This window comes from Ciconia boyciana, chromosome 15, assembly GCF_034638445.1.
Source record: "Ciconia boyciana chromosome 15, ASM3463844v1, whole genome shotgun sequence".
Taxonomy (NCBI): domain Eukaryota; kingdom Metazoa; phylum Chordata; class Aves; order Ciconiiformes; family Ciconiidae; genus Ciconia; species Ciconia boyciana.
This window is the reverse complement of record NC_132948.1, coordinates 14,923,910-14,941,196: the sequence shown is the minus strand read 5'-3', so window position 1 is coordinate 14,941,196 and position 17,287 is coordinate 14,923,910. Positions and strand designations below refer to the sequence as shown.

Sequence of the window (17,287 nt, the reverse complement as noted above, 5' to 3'; positions counted from 1 at the left end):
TGCTTTGGAGCAGTGGGGAGCACCAGGAAGAAACCACCAGTCTGACTTACTCCTGTGACCTGAGCAAAATCTTGTGAAAGAGCCATGCACTCCGGGCTGCTGCACTGTGAGAAGCACCAGCTGCAAAGATACTGCAACCACCACTGATTTAGCAATTTCTGCGCATTCCCTGCCATCCCAGGCACAGCAATATAGAGCCGCAGCAGCAAAAATGCAGTAGACAAAGATTAAAAAAAAAAAAAAAGGCCCAAAGAAAATTTTGTATCTTAAAAAAAAATAAATATCAAGACGGAAAAAGAGCTTTAGGAATGAATGAATCAAAACACTACCAATCAATCGAAAACAAGCAGAAGAAGTGCAAGCAGAACCATTAACAAAGACACCACCTAGAAAGGTAAGCACTCACGTTGGAATGTCGAAAGTAAGGGTTGTCTAATTTGGGAGCGTACTTGTCAAACTGGAAAGAAAAGAGAAAAAAAGGAAACAGATGAGTTGGTTTCGGCAGTAGCGGACACATCAGGATTTCAACACAGACAAATAATCATGGCCCGTTTGTACAGCATTTAAGAGAGCAGAACTGACTGGTTATTCCATACTCGCTCATCAGGGAGCTGACTGATTTCCCAAAGCTAACGGAGATGGAAAGGCGCTAGCCCCCCGTTGCGCTGGGCGCTGCCGAGTCTCCCTGCAGAACCCCGTTTGCAGGCGCTACGTGACGAGGTTCCTTGCAGTCCCGACATCTGCAGCGCAGCGAAACGCGGGGAAGTTCAAGTTCAGCTCCAGGTCTAGATCTGGGATCTGCCGCTGGAGCGCTGAACTAGACCACAGCCTAGAAGGTAGGGAACGGTTTCCATTAGAACCCCGTCGTCTATTGCGGGGCAACCAATACCAATTCCCCATTTTCTGGGTTCTGCTAAGCGCCAAAATCGTTTGGAAAAGGGCTTGATTGCTTTAGATGCACAAGTCTCTATGCATTCCCCCTCCTCTGCAAAAGAGAGAGCGCCCCAGAGAAAAGGTGATTGTTAACCTTTTCTCTTCCAGCATGGGGTTTTAACACCTCCATGGGCGCAGTCCGTGCCCCGTATTTATTTTTATGACCGTTTGTCCTGTACCACCTTGGAAGCAAAACCAAAGCATATATACATTGCATTTTTGAACAGTATGTACATTCTGCTGGGGAGGCGGGAGCGGGGAAGAAGGCAGGGAAGGGAGCTGTAGGACCCCATGAAAAGCTGCTTATTTGGCAAGTCAGCTGCTGTTTCACACTCCTCTATGTGCAGGAGAGTAGATTTGTAATTTCATTAATTACAGTTATTACTGGAGCCATGTCCCCTCCAGTGTAAATACCATAAATTACCAAACACATGCAGCTGTAAATTTCAACACTCTTCTCTGGTGTTGGGATTAGCAGACCTGATCTAGTGGAATATAAGAAGATGTGAGCGAAATATAACAAAAGAGCCTTGCAAGCTGGTTTTGCTATGAAGGCTGACATCAACGGGCACGGGTGGGAGGGGAGGGAGCTGTTCACAGGATCGGATATCAGGATTCTTAAATAACACAGGAGGTTTCTGAGAAAAGTTTCAAGATTGTTTTACACAGACCAAGAAAAGGAGGGAAGGTGTTTACGTGCAAGTACATTGAGCAAACACCTGGGGCTGGATTTTGGGTGGATATTACTTTTAATTGTCTCACTGCTAAGCAGATTACAACCCAAGAATGGCGTTGAGCAGTCAGCAGTGGGAAAGAAAAGTGAGAAACATTATGCTCCTTGAGTTCTCGGTAGTTCCTCCCAAATGCTGCTTTTGCTGTCACTCCTGGCTTTTGCTCGCCTTAGCAGAAGAGGGTTGCTTCTACATTTTGGACGCAGCGTGAAACTGAGAGGGGGAAAAAAGCTGGATCTTGTTCTTTCAATCTCACAAAGTAATTGCCAGAAATGGGGAGAGAGTGCGTTTTAAAGTATGGACAAAATCCATTTGTAGCAGATCTCTTAACAATTTTATAACAGCTGCAGCAAAGTCCCATTGCGTTACAAGCAAATTCAATGGCAAAACACTAATGCTTATTACACGGCCAGGAGGATCTCTCCCACAAGAAGAACGAGCCACACACAAATTAGTGCTTGCTGATGTAATCAAATAATAAATGCCAAAATCGATATAGATTAGGGAATTCGGAGGAAGAGGGACAAAACTCGTATCAGATGAGAAGCTGTACTATGGTGAGAGCTCTGGGTAAGCAAGTACGGTCTGCCCCACAACGAACACTTGCGGGGACTGCGTTTGGTACTGGAGGCCACCGAGCTTGTGGCGTCCCTGTTGGTGTGTTTTGGTGTGTCATGGCACCTGGCTCTGGGAAAGGGGGAACAGAATACACAGCAGGACACACGAGAAGGGAAGCTAAAGGGACTCTGGACTTGTCTCATGGGTGCGGTATCTGCTCCTGGGCAGCAGCGTGGGGGACTTGGAGGCTCGGTGCGGAGGCTCTGAAGGGAAAGGGGGTCCCTTCGGGAGCGCTGGGCCCGTCTCTCCAGGCCTCCAGGTGAGAAGGGCAGGGACAGCACGCCTGGCTGAAATGAAGAGGACTGGGTTTTGTTTGACAAGAGCGGGTTAGGCTTTTTGACCAGAGATGCTCTACTTATCCTCACATTTTGGGCTGGGGTACGCACCATGGGAGGTGCAGAGGGCGGCATGAGCGGCGTCTGGGGCAAGCTGGATGGAAAAGGAGTGAATGTGTGCTGGTGGGTGTGTTGGTGCTGATGCGTGTGTTGGTGCTGGTGAAACTCCGCTCTCAGCAGCGGCACCGGGCCAAGTGAGGCAGCGGCCCGGTCCGAACTCTGAACCAAAAACCGGTTGTTCAGCTCTTGCCTGAGCAGTTCGTGATCTAGAGGAGAGAGAGAGAGAAAAAAAAAAGACACAGAGGCCCGTGGGCCTGTGAGTACCACAAAGACGGAGGAGAAAGAGTCAATATTCACCTGGCATTCCCTGTTTCTGCAGGTCATGCTGTGGTGGTTTTCTACGTGAGGACTCATTGGTGGAGGTAAGAGAGATGCCTGTGACAAAGTACCAATCAGAATCCCCGAATGAGGCTGGCAATACATGATTGGTTGGTTGAATGATATCAACAGGCTGGTATCTAAAGACAAGAGAGAACACCATGAGTCATCACAGCAGAAAACATCATCGGGGCCCTCAGCAAGCATCCGCCCCGGCCCCCCGCCCGCGCCCCGCTACCCCCGCGCAGCTCCGACGGCCTACTCCTCCTCCCCGGCGCCTGACGGCCACGGCACCCGGGCGTCTCCGGGAACGGACCTCGGGGGTCTGGTCTCGCGGCACGGTGGCCGGCCCTTCCCGCGCCAGCAAGATAAGATGCTGGGGAGCACCCTCGAGGACAACGGCTCGCTTTAAAATGAGTAATACTGACCTGTTTCCTCTGGAGGTTTGAAACTCAGAAGCATACATGTACACTGAAAATGGATGGTGGGCCTAACGCATTTGTTAAACTCTAACGTACATGTACTTAAGAGGCAAAATTTTGACAAGATCTACAATGCAATGAGATAGCCATGGATCTGGGTGGCTGGAAACTACCTGCTCGGACGGCTGTTTCTCAACAGAACCCTGTGCCATCCCCCCCTGCTCAGCCCCAGGACATGCACGCAGTGACCAGGAACGTCCATCCTACAAACTGAGGCCTTCTTGGCAGTAAGTGTTTTTTGAGATCTTAAATACTAAGCAGTCCTTTCCTCAAATTCTAACAGGCTATAACTGTAATTTTTTGTCCTTGCCTCCAGGCTTTTCTCCTATGAGAAAATACGGAGGAGGAATGAATCAGTGGGAAGAGGAGAAACATTGAACTGGCTCAAGATCTCATGAAGGTTGCAGTGACTGCAGAAACAAAACGTTCCACCACATGACATGTGGCCTCTTCTCAGCATCTTCCTGTGGAAGAACAACCTGCACTGAATCTGAACGTGGTTTCAGGTGGTGGAAGATACCAACACTTTAGAAATGATGGGACTGAAGACAATAAGGACAAATGTCCACTTCCCCAAAATGTCTGCTGGTATCCATTAAATCCATCTGTGATTTTGCCTAAGAACTTCAAACAGGAATCAGCACCCAACATGTTCGATATTTTCTAAGCTGAGAGCAACCCGTGTCACCAGTTGTGGATGACATACACTCAGTCCTGACCTACTTGCTTCTGAATTTACATGAATCCGCTTCTTTCAGTGTAACACCCCTTTTAAACTACAGCACTGAATATAAAGGGGCAAAAGAATACATGCGCTTTGAAGTTTTATTTCATGTTCTGCAGGCATTTCTTTTACTTAAATTTTCTAGAATAACATTAGAAATGTCTAAATCAATCACTTTCTGAAGTGATATGGTTAAGATCTTTAAAAACAGGCACTCTGATGGGGAATTTCAAGGTCTCTACCACCACTTAGAAGCCTACATCCTATTGAAAGTCACTTTTGAAAGCAAATTTTGGGTGCCTAAGTCATTTGCTTTTCAGTAATAAATGTGCTGCTAAGAGCAGGTACTGTGTACTGCTACAATCTTTGTTAATAATTAATACAAAAGCAGAAAGTATATATACTTGTGATACTGAAGCCTAAGGCACCGGAGCAAAGAGTCTACAGTGGGCTCTCCTTGGAGCAAGCAAACAAGGAAAAAAAACTAGTCTGAGAGCACTTAGGTCCAAACCCTAACCTCTTTAGAGAATATGAGTATGATTTCATGTGTGTGTGTGTGTGTGTGTGTTTATGCATTTAAATCTGGCATGACTTAAAGAAACTGAATCCTTCTGTTAGCATCAAGATAATCCACTTTTCTGGAGGGAGAGATAAAAGCGAGTTGGCAGTTGTAAGTGCTCTGATATCCAATTTCTTTAAGGGACTTGAAGTCAGACTGATAGATTTGCAGCTGGCTCCAGCCCATAGCCCTGTACCACAACTTTGGCCTCTGTCAGGAAAAGAAAAGGCCCGGAGACATTTGGAGAAGCGGCGTGGCACTCGGAGGAGCGGCTGCTTCACAGTAAGGACGGGACTGCCGAGTAACAACCCAGCTCCGTGAGGGGCTCTGGGCAATGTCAGGATCAGAACTACGTTCTTGTGCCTGCCAGTGACGCCTTGTCCCTCGGGTCTGGCCATGTACTAACACAACTAGGAGCCGAGTAACTGAGCAGCCCTCTGAATGCCCAAACACTACTGCTCTGTGTGCACCCGTGCAGCAGGCATGGCAGAAAAAGGTCAATCCTGCTCACGTTGCCAGGTGCCCTCATGTTCAGAAGAGAAGACACAAAGACCGCTGTTCCCTCTGTGTATCCTACCAGCCTCGATGCCCTTGAGTAGAGGGCAGCAGCCCACACAAGGGTTGCTCCTAAGTTACTTGTATAAGCTTTAGGTTTCAAAGGGAAGAAATGCCACCAGAAATACATTCTTGTTATTGAGAGACCTGAATTTGTACCATCAGTGAATGCAGGAGCTCTGAGCTCTGCTTCTCTTCTCGGTAACAGCGACAGGTGTGCCAAAGTAAATTTAAAGGAAGAGCACTTTTTCCTCCAAAGCGGGGGGAGAAAAAGATGACAAAAAAGAGACTTCAAAGGGCCATACCCTCTCTGATGGCTTTTCTAAGCCGGTGCTTTTACTGAGAGCACGCATGCACTCGAACGGCACAGCAAGGACTATGCGCTAGCGGCAGTTGGATCCTAGCTCTTCAGGGCTGCTCAGCAATATTGTTTGCTTTTAAGAAACTTTTATGTGAATGACAACAGAAGCTCCTGGCTCTGCAGTGCTCTGTATTGATTTTATGATGTGCCAGTTTGCAGGCATTTCATATAATGCAGACAAGAGGCATTTCACTGTCTGCAGGGTTAGACGCCCAGACCTTTCCCTCCACTAACTTAGGCTTCTCCTGCTTAAATTGCAGCAGAAATCCTTTTAGTAGGAGCAAGACTGTTACCATTTCCTGGCAAGCTGCTGAATGTGAATAGGTCACTTGATCTTGCACCTCCTGAAGTTAATGGTGAAAACATACTTGCTTTCAGTGACTGCAATATCATGCTTTTAGTGAGTGCGCTGCTATTTCCTCTTGCAATACTTTCAAAGTCTCCATCACAGTAGTCCTTTGCCTTAAACAGGGGAAGCAATGAATAGGTCTCCCACAGTGCTGCCAACATCTTCCCAGCCATGTGGTTGAAATTCTAGATGGTGCCAGGGCCTGTGAAAGCCGGCAGCTTTGGCCTATGTGGTCCTGCTTCTGGCTAGGAACCCACAGCACTTTTGCCTATCATCATTCAGAGAGCTCACTTTGGACTAATTCACGTTTCTCTTTCGTTTAAAGAAGCAGTTATAAATAATGGGACATTATTTAGCTGCTGGAAGAAAAAAAGGGGATGCAAGGCCATCAGATTTTTCCGCAGCAAATCTGCCCTCTCCTTATTCCTTTAACTGGCTTAGTAGGAAACAGAGGGTAGGTTTTTTGCAAAATGCTTGTCCCGTTCAATCCCTGCTGAGTTAGTTGTGGAGTCAAATGCCAGATCAAAAGGAGGCCCCAGCAAGTGAAAGTTGCAGGAAGTCTCCAGCTGCCAGGGTCTCTTCCAGGGACAGCTGTAGGCTAATGGATAAGCTATAAACAGGGCATTGAGGGCAGAAGTGACAATAGAATGGGGGCCAGGGTGAACAAAGGAAACTTTTTAAAAGGACACGAAGATAGTGAGAGCTGAACAGCAGAGCTTGGCAGCCAAGCTGTCTCTGCCTCAGACAGAAAGGCCAAGGAGCCATGGGCACGCAGAGAGCTTGTGCTGGCACAGGCCGAGGAGAGGATCCTGCTCTGCCGGCAGGATGTGCTGCTTGTCGCAGCATCGGAGCCGGGGAGAGGTGTTCAGTTAGAACAACTTTCTGGGATGATCAGAAACAGTTTTTTCAAGTCAGTGCTAACAGCAGCAGCTTTCATTAGAGTGGGGAGAAAGGCAAACTGTACATCAGTTCTTTGTTAATCTAAAAAACGTCTGATGACTGTGGAATGCCACACTGGACAACTCATGCTGGAAAGGAGGTTTTTTTTTTTTGGAAAAATTTGTTTTGAAGACTTCTTACAGGAAGCTACAGTGCTGCCTCTATAATCCCTCATCTGGTAAAGCACGTCCAGGTCTCCTACCTGTTTCACGAGCACTCTCACAGTTCCAGCACACACTGCCTGCGGAGGGGTCTGCATCACTTTATTTTACCTGCCCACCAGCCAGCCCATCTCTCAACACCCTCGAGTGCATGCACGGCAGATCAGCCCTGGAAGAAGAAGGGAACCTACCCGCAGGGTGACCTGGTATCACGAGGCTGTTGGTAGGTAACGCTGGTGGAGGTGGCAGCGTGGGTGGGGTGGCGAACATGGCCGGATGGTGCTGGTGTTGGGTCTGCGATCTGAGAGAGAAGTGCGAGGTAGCAAGATTAGAGATGGAGAGGGGCAGAGCCGGGCCGGAGGAATGGTGCGGAGGAATCTGGGGGGAGAGGGGAAGGTGTTTCGGGAGGCTGATGCTTGTTGCACTGCTAGCACTGCTGCTCCGGCTGCAGAGAGAAAAAGATGGGGGGAAAAAGGGGGAGAGAGACAGAGAGAGAGAGAGAGAGAGAGAGAGTGTTACAATACAAGACTGAAACAGTGCGAGAAATACACTACCACAACTATGTAACACTGATCTCCCCAAGCTTATGTTTTTGTTTTTCTTAATGGCAGTGGAGACAGTAATGAATCTTAATGAACTTCTCCAACAGGGCAGGACGGGGCTTGGGCTCTCTGGAGTGACATTTCCTCTGGTGCTTGAGCAAGTTACAATCTCCAGAGCTATCGATGAGATACTGATGAAGGCCACAGAGGCAGCTGGATCTTGCACCTTTATTTAGCCTCTGATGACCTTGCAGTGGCCATGTGCGTCCTTGTGATCATACGACACAATTACTCTAATTCCTTTTACTGTTGCTCTGGGTGCACAGAGTTGCATAGTGTGAGTGACTTTGTGACCAAGTTGTATCTGCTGTGCACGCTGTGTAGCTATATTCACACAAGCATGCAAACACACACCACATTAATACATTTTTCTCATAATAATTCTGTATTTTACATCTTCTTCTGCTATTATTATTACTCCACTGCAAGTGATCTAAGTTTTGTGGGGCGAAAGGCACTATCACTGCAGTTATTATTTACCGTAATTCCCACAATACCAATCATTTGTTGCAATTTAAACCTCTGAGATATCTTGAATAGTTTGAAATATTATTAATCATTTATACTGTGGTGGCATTTACAGGGTAAAACCACAACAGAGCTTAAGTATGCAGGATACTACAAAATACACACTAATGGCTGCTCTCCGTATTCATATTTTGACCCTTGTGCAGCCAAATATTATGTTTTAAATCAGTTTTCTCATCTTATTTAAACTAGCCTATTTCTGGTTTGGGAGGCAAGGCATGTTTTCTGTACCAGCAAAAAGACTACACATGTTCCAGCTGACTCGCTAAACTCTTTTCTCTAGAAACGGTTTATCCATACCATTTTCACCCATCCTACTTACTGGATGGAGGCAATTTGAACAGTGAAGCTAAGCCTCCTGCTAGATCTGAACATGTCAGATTGAAGCAGATCTCTCAGCCTACACGGGAGCCCTGTTCTAAGGGACATGGCATCTTCCAATATAGATATCCCTCTTTTGATGCTGGTGAACCAAAAAAACTGTGATAACCATGAACCAACCTACTTCAATGGAAGCTGCTCAAACTCAAGCCACCTTACATTTCTAAGGCAAGAACTAGCCAGCTCAGACAAGACAGTGCAAAACTCTGCTAGAAAGTGGACCTAAGGGAACTTTACCCCACGGTAACATGTGCCTTTCTCCCAGAAAAGGAGCATTTATCACCATGTTTCAAACGCAGTTATGCACCACTGCTGGAAAATCCAGCCTGTGGAGTCAGCACAGAAAGTCCAATACCCAAAACATGGAGCATCTTCCACAGACAGTAAGAGTGCTCTTGTCTCGCCTCCCAGCAATTTCTATCCCATTTGAAACAAGCTTTAGCCCAGCAGTAGCATAAAGATGACACGAATATCCCTTTCCCCTACCTGATATTATTGAGTCCGTTGTGGGCCACCTGGTGATGCACTTGGTAATTGAGAGGTGGAGGGATGTGACTCGGAGGCTGGGTCCGAAGCTCAGGTATTAACTGAGGCTGCGACTGCGGCCGAGGTTGAGGTTGTGACTGTGGCCGAGGCTGCGGCTGAGGCGTGAGCCTTGGTGGTGCTGGTGCTGAAATCACTGGCTCCTTCTTCAACAGTGGGCTTGCTCTGGCGCTTGACGTGGGCGCTGAGGAAGTAGAAGTCACGACGGCAGCTACTGGCTGGGGGCTGGGGATAGGCAGGGCGAAGGGCACGTCGGTGCTCAGTTCCCGGCTCCGCTCTAGCCCAGACACCTTTGGGACATTGGCTGCTTTCGCTTCTGGCTTGTCATTCAAGGTGGGACCTTATGGAGCAACGAGAAAAAGAACAAAGCACACGCTGAAAGGTCTGCGTTTGTTTCTCTGCTTGGTAGAACATACGCCTGAGAAAAAACAAGTCATGTTTCAGCTCGTGGGAGCATCGTGGGAGCACCGCTGCTACAAGATGGATGTGTGTTTGTGCGCCTGTCCTTCCGCTGCCCTTCACTGGCCAGTCTGCAGTACTTGTTAGCATGTGTGTGAGAGACTTGGCTGTCATTAAATGCATGCGTACTACAAAGAACATACAGCTTTGTGACTTCTATGAGTCCCAAGGTTACGTACAGTAGGAGTGTGAACATGTCTCGAGTTACTGCTACAGTATTTCCTGCTCAATGTAAGTTTTAAGGCTGATAATGAACTCACGAACACTGATCATTAAGACATTTCATTTTCTCAACAGTCTTTCAAGGTAATCTACATTGTGTTTAGGCTCAACTCCAGCTACCACGCACCGTGACCCAAGCACTAATCATTAACGATAACCCACCTGGCTTCTAGGGAGGAGGCTACCTGGGATCTTCGTGTAGCAAAGGATGGGGCAGTTCTGCAGCGAAGCTGTGACATTGCCGTTGCCTGGCCACACACTTGTGTGGAAGAGCAGAACAGAGAAGGCTGGCAAAATCCAGTCAGAAGCGCAGGGAGCACCCAAGTGTAGTCCTGCTCACCCTAAGTATTGCACACACCTGCATGCACGGCATGTCAAAACTATCAGGAATGCCGCGACCTTGCAAAATGCACCTACGGTGAGAACTCCATATGGGATTACTCCTTCTATGACGCCAAGTATTTCTTTTTTTCCAAATTAAGCTAATCAAAGCAGCCCAAAGGGTTAAAAGGCAAAAGGGAGGAAAGGAGAGATATTTCAGATCAAGCAGTATCCAAAAGGTTGGAGACAACTGACAGGACCAACATGAACATGATTCAACTCCCACCGTAACTCCCTTTTCGACATAATCGGTGTATCCTGGAGTGCACATATACCCACAATTACAAGAAAACCTGTTCGTGGGTTACGAGAACTAGTGTTGTCCGTGTGCTTCACATGCACATGCTCCACCGTGCACACACAGCACTTATAACTGACTTTTAGGATACACGCTTCTATTATCCACCAGAACATCTTGGGGGCTGTTTGCGTTTAGCTGGCTTGCAGACATGCAAGAGAAGCTACCTACACTCATTAACATGCTCCCAACACCCTCCCGAACAAATTCCACCTTTGAAATTTTCCCGTCTCATCAAAGGACTGAGCCAGTTCCTGACGTAGGAGGTGTGGAAATAACACACAACACACACCGCGAGCTAATTCTGGCCGTGCAGATGCTCTAACCAGGCGTTTGCGAACGCAGCCTGTGCGCGGCCAGAGTCCTCACTGCTGCTGCTTCGACGCCTTGAGCAGCACTGTGCCGGCACTAGATGAGAGGAGGACAGTGATGAATCAGAGCCTGGAGCACATCAGCTCACTTTCTGTACAGAAAATGCCCACGTGGTGATGGCATCTCCTTCCTTGAGATAAAAGGCAGTTTCCCACACTGCTTCTGGCTCTGCTTGCACTCTCACCATTGCGCCATCTCCTTCATCAATCAATCAATCAATCAATCAATCACTATGTATATATAAATTCAGAATGTGAAAAGAGAACGAATGGAAACATATGAACTACATTTATCAGCTGAAGATGCCTGAGGATTGTGGCCTCAAACCCATCAGCAACAGAACAGAAGCCTTTCCAAACACCAGTGCTTTGGCTGGCGGCAAGTACGATCAACCCTGTACTTTCCAGGACCTTATACGTCTTTACAGGTTTGACACAATGTCTGGAGGTCCTAAATTATTCCCTACAACGAATATAAGGCTAACTCTCGTTTCAGTGAATTTCTTTTTCAAATATGAGTTCATGCACCACAGGTACCCTGGTTTTTACCAACTAGACTTGGTTCCAATAGAATTTATTTCTAAAATCAAACTCTCATTGCTCTTGTGCACCATTATTTTTTATAATGCTACCCATGTCTGTAAATTTTCCTCAGATTTTATGACTAACAATTGAAAAATTGTCATTGACTAGTCAAGCCAGGGGTCCGCACCCTGTGCATTGTGGAGGAAGTGTATTCCCAGCTGTAGATCCCACTGTTTTTCAGGAGCTACCCATTAAAAGCAATTGGGTTTCATTCCTGACCATAGCTTTCCTGAGAGCCTATTAGCTCTTTCCATCCAACAGGCCTCCTCCTACAGAGTTAAACTTCACATTGTGTAATTATAGGCAATGTAGACTAATGGTGTATATTCAAAACACACTGGCACCACAAAAGTTAGTTGAGTAAAAAGTCAATTAGATCCAAAACAAATCAATAAAGTCCCGCATTAAAAGCAGCTGTTTGACCAGTTTTATGTACAACTATTGATTCCCTGTGGTTTCAGCATTAGTTCTCATTTGCAATTTTCTCAAAGCAAAAGCTCATGCTCCCTTGCTGACTGACCTGACCAGCCAGCCTGGTTGTCTTAGTTAGTACTAGGGGTACACGACTAATTGCTGCTGCCAACTCGCATCTCTCAGCTTGCACTACTGAAATGGTTTTGTGTTTCATTCTCGACAACAATGAAAATACCCAGATGCTTCCCCACCCCCCCGCCTCTGGAAAAGCTACGGGCATGAGTGTGAGTATCTTCTCTCCTTTTGTAGCCACGTTGAGCAAAAGCAGAAGCACTGAGAAGGGAAAGATACGGTGTGAATTCATGGGCAAGCGTGGAGAAGCATGTGAGAGACAGCAAAATCCCCACGCCTTCCCAGCCACCGCTCGGGAAGGACAGTGGGTGAATCCTGGTGTTTTGGTGATTTTGCTGTTTCCCCTTCCGATGGCTGTGATGCAGCACATGAGAGAGAAGCTGCTTCATGTGACTGACTTGAGGGTGAACTGCAATGGGTGAAGGGAAAGGAACCGCACGTGAACAAAGGCAGGACAAACCACGGAGAGAAATGACAGGAAGACAGCGACGCCAGGCACTGGGACCTGCCTGATGGTTGAGAGTTAAACCTTCTGAAAAGGAAACTTTTCTCCCATCTAGGTGCTTCACTTAAGTCTTTGGTAAAATAGATTTGGACAAAACGGAAAGCAGATGCCCAAATGGAAATACATCTCATCCATACGTCTCACTACTCTAGAGACACAAAAGGCACTTCTAAGCAAAGACTCCAGACCCTTCACTTCAGCTGACTCCACGGAGTGCCATCCCATGACCTACTTGCACTCTGACGTTGAAGAACATACACATGTCCTGGTTTCTCTTTCCTTTCACACTCTTCTACCAACACTTACTTCTACCTGTTCAGTGCCTGTTTCCAATACCCAGTCACCAGCTAACCATACTCCAGAGGTCTCCAGAAACCTGACAATTTTGAGGCCATTTTCCCTGTGCAACCGAAGAAACAATGAAATTTTGAAGGCTACAATTACCTGGTTTCTTAGGTACTTAACAAGATCCTTACCATGATACCCATCACAAAAATCTCTAATTCAAGACTTTCCTCTCCATTTACATAAAAGTCTCTGAGCCACCTTCCCTGAAATCCCTCAGAAAGTTAATTTTAATTATTTTAACGAGAGATGTTGCCCATTCTGATCAGGATCTCAAACTCTGCAGTTTCTCTGTAGGATGCTCGAAGGTCCCTCCTAAGGGAACTACACTCTTGTATGCCCAAGTTCCTTCCGATCGACCAGGCTGACTGCTGGTCACATATGGAAATATCCCAAGGAAAGAAACCAAATATTCCCTTTTGTGCAAGCTGGATCAGGTTTAATCGAGATCCCTTCAGAAATTTCTGTATTTTGGCTCCTAATCTAGTCCTTCCGAGCAGATGGACCCACGGAGCTGAGCACAACTGTCCCAACAAAAGCACAGACCCACCAGACCACACCACAACGTTCTAGAGGCAGAAATGTGTTTATTTTTTACCAGGTCCTAGAGTAATTTTCATGCTTAATGATAACAGGCTGAGCCAATTTGCCTAAGACTTGACAGTCAGCTCCAATAATTCAACCTTAATTAAACCTGAACGCATGTCAGTTCAGCTCGCCCCTTCACAGGAAATCTGACATTTGCAATGATTCATGTTTCAGCCATGTTATGGGGAGGCTGGATCACATCTGCCATTCTCCACCATGCAGAGCGCTACCCCTTTTCAGCATGCCAACTTTTGTTTATTTTCTAACCAAACACTTTGGACTTCTTCCATTGAGAGGTTTTCTTAAATGAACAGACAGTGAAACATGTCTTGATCTCACGGGGATGAATGATGACTGAGGGCGAGAGACAGGGAAGAACAGACTGAAACTGCTCTAACAAGAAAAATAACAACAACCTGGGATTAGTAATTCTTGCCTCCTTGTTCAACTAATTTGTCATTTGGAGTGTTGCGAAATTTCAACCTCCCTGTGTCTTGGGCTACGTACCATTCCAATTTAACCTGGTAAAGATGAAAACTTTTAACAACTTTTAAAAGCATAGAAAGCTTTAGCTACTGCTGCTGGAAATCTGTAGAAACAAGAGTTGAAGTTTAAGGGAAACCCCAAAGTCAACTACGGTTGAACGTGCTGCAAAAAGCGTGTTTCAGAAGGAGTTACCTGAACCTGAAAGACCATCGGCATGGATCCAATATGAAACTTCAGTAAATTCAAAATCCGTGATTGGAATAAACACGCGCTGCCCATCCCCGTGGCTGCACCGGGCAACATGCTTGCCAGCGTGTAACTACACAGCATTGCAGGCTAAATACAATACAGAAAGTCCCAGACACAAATTAAACCTTTCTGTTACAAGAATTTGCTTTCAAGCTGATTAAGAGTAGCTCAAGTGCAAGGGATTAAACATGTAAAGGCTGCTTTGAGAACTCCAATAAGCAGTTACTGTGTTATACAAACAGCACTTAGGGCAACAGCAGTTCCAGCCCTGCCTCTTGCTCTTTGCAAGCTGCTGGTTGCTGCTGAAAGGGGACTGTCAACACACATACAATGTGCTTGGAAATAATCTAATCTTGCTTGCATGCCTTTCCTTTGTCTCTTGAAAAAAAGAAAAGTGGAGTCATTCAGATGTCTTTCTGCAGTCTCCCTCGTTGTATTCAAACAGCAAGGGTGATGTGAGAAAGAAATTCCTCCTCTACGTCCACCAGTGACATCTTTACCAATGGCAATTTCCCAAGAAACACAACAACCACCATCTGCAGCCTATCTATCCACCCTGTACACATCCTTGAAAACAGACATAAGCCAGGCTGGCTATGATGAGCCCTGCTCCTTATTATAATTCTAGCAAGAAACGCTGCAAAAGCATCGCCACAGGAATCGTAGGGACACATGTGGCAGGAAGCTGAGTATTTCAGAGTTGGTTGATGAGTCCCAGAGACGAGTTTTGTTGAACCATCAGCATGGGGAATGACTACAGCAGAGCATGATTCTACAGCAGTAGGTCAAAACAAAGAAATAACTAAAGGAGAGTATCCAATGAACTTCAGCAAACCTTTTTTTTTATAAAATTGAGCTTTTGGAGTGCTGCATAATGTATTGTGGATATGCAACATATATAAGCACAAGAGAGAATAAAGCATTTTGCATTGGCAATGATAGCACTGACGTTGGCAGAGTGCTTACAAGTGAAAATTAATATTTAAGTGCTAATTCTTCATCCTCAGCTGGCTTTTGCTTTTATATGGATGGCTTTTTCATTGCGTTTTAGGAGGGTAGCACTATTTAAGACATTAGACGATTAGCTCGGTCTGCAAAGGTAAGGCAAGCAGAGCTACAACGCAGGAACTATGCAACATATAGGGCACCAAGTTCCTCCACCCATTTTAATGCAAATCAGCTTAAGATAAGGAATAAAGACTTGGGACCGTGCACATAAACCCACTGGCCGGAAGGCTCCATGGTGTGTAACGTGAACCACTTTTAACATTATTGCAAAGCACAAGCCAAATTTCCATCATGACAGTGGCGTACTGCACACGTTGGGTCGTGTCAAAAAATGTTCTTCTGTGACAGGGGCTCTTCCAACATCATAGGCCTCTGGTGGATTTTCCACAAATAACTGCAGCGTTCCTTTCACAGAGGAAAGTACACCGAACGGAGGCACGAACCCTCACGCCTGGCTTTGAACCCGCGCTGCCCGCGCAGCCGCCCGTGTGCAGGGGAGCAGCGCCGTGAACACGGAGCTGCTCCCCCAGCCCGTCCCCGAGACCGGGCGCCGGTGCAGCTTCCAGCGGGAAGCTCCTTCCGCAACCCGCTCTGGATTCGGCCCCTATCACTCCGTTCATTTGTACAGAGCTGTCTGTCAAGTCAAATCGCCTTGCCGCAATCCGAAACACCCTCCGAACAGCTGCCACTATCAATTACTCTCCCAGACAGCCTTGACTATCAGGAAGAGAACTGGAGCGAGCACTTGCCAGTTTTAATAAACTGTGTTGCCCAAGTCATTTAACCTGCTAGATTGCTGTATGCTGGGGCTGTAACAAGCCTTCAGCTTTTCAACCTAGAAGAAAGCAAGAGTGGCAAAAAGCTGTCAGCTCGGTCCTCAGAATTAACTTCCAAGGGTGTCTTCCCCCCCTCCCCGCCCTTCTGAAGCACCCAAGTTTAAAAGTAAAATATCTTCAAGTCATTCTCATAATGTCATGACAAGGAAAGCATCTCACATTTTTAACACAAAGCCAACGACTCCCGAGAGTGAAGGGTTGCCATGCTCCACGACCTTCATGTTAGGAGCACACCTGAGCAGAGAGCTCCTCTCTCCTCTTCCACCCGCACGGACACATCCCACGGGCACTCCCCAGCACCGACTCTGTCCGTCTGTCAGTCACCACCCCAGTGACGCTGATGCAGCCGAGGGCTTCAGGATGCCCTGACCCTCCCAGGGCTCTGCACCCACCACTCCAGCCCGGTCCTTACACTCTCAGCACAGTTACAGGTTCTCACCCAATTGAAAACTCAAGCGTGGCAAATTTACATTTAGTCTGGTACTTTCAGGACTGGTAGGAGAGATTTCCTGAAGAAACATTTATTTAAAATTAAAACACTTCCATCCAGATCCGTGTTTTCCGTTTGCGGCTCATGTATATATCAAGATGTCTGTGAATGTTAATCAGAAAGAAAAGGTCCGTTGTCGTTAGGATTAATTTGCCATATAGGAATCTGCACTTCCACTAGAAAGCTTACTGGACTCTGCAAATAAAAAAGAAGATTCAAAACCACTATGCTAAATGTTTTCCTTAGCCAGCTACGTAGATCAGAGCCTTCGTTGCGAAAGCTTGCAGCACAGAAAGATTTCACCCCCTCCCCTAGAAACCGAGAGCAAAAGCATTAAGACCTATGGACTTGACGCTGATTTGCAGCTTTATGGTTCTTTAATGGGATGTTTTATTCCTAGAGATTTGGGAGCTTTCCATGCTCTATCCAGGCATGTTAGCTGTAAGCATGCATGACGACACTCCAAAGCTGCAGAAGCTGAATGAAAATGGGTGCCAAACACAAGGATTGGGGCCAGAGCGTAAAGAAGAACGATCACCATTCAAATCCCCCCAAAGTAAGCCACACTGCATTTTCCTAGCAATGCTGCTTCTGGCAACATTTCAATGCAAAGCCGAAACTGGATTTGCAGCTAAAGCACCTACTGTGGATGCTGACGTTGTAATGAGATTGAAAGTTTCATACAGGCTTTTAATCTAGGGCTATAATGGCGGATCAAACGCTGCAGGGTTAAACCTCT

The 17,287-nt window shown here is 46.5% G+C and overlaps 1 protein-coding gene across 18 annotated transcripts in view; it reads right to left on the bottom strand.

The window, feature by feature from the left end:
- FBRSL1 (fibrosin like 1) overlaps positions 1 to 17,287 on the bottom strand; it is a 555,468-nt gene that overhangs the window by 20,047 nt on the left and 518,134 nt on the right. For 12 of the 18 annotated variants that reach the window (XM_072879783.1, XM_072879773.1, XM_072879781.1 and 9 more), the window contains 4 exons: positions 9,123 to 9,519; positions 7,317 to 7,570; positions 2,648 to 2,883; positions 407 to 457 (listed from right to left, as the gene is read on the bottom strand). In XM_072879783.1, the coding sequence (XP_072735884.1) occupies positions 407 to 457; positions 2,648 to 2,883; positions 7,317 to 7,570; positions 9,123 to 9,519 (938 nt within the window). Of the gene's footprint in view, positions 1 to 406; positions 458 to 2,647; positions 3,136 to 7,316; positions 7,571 to 9,122; positions 9,520 to 17,287 lie in introns of all 18 variants that reach the window. The other 6 variants (XM_072879786.1, XM_072879777.1, XM_072879787.1 and 3 more) reach the window with 3 other exon arrangements.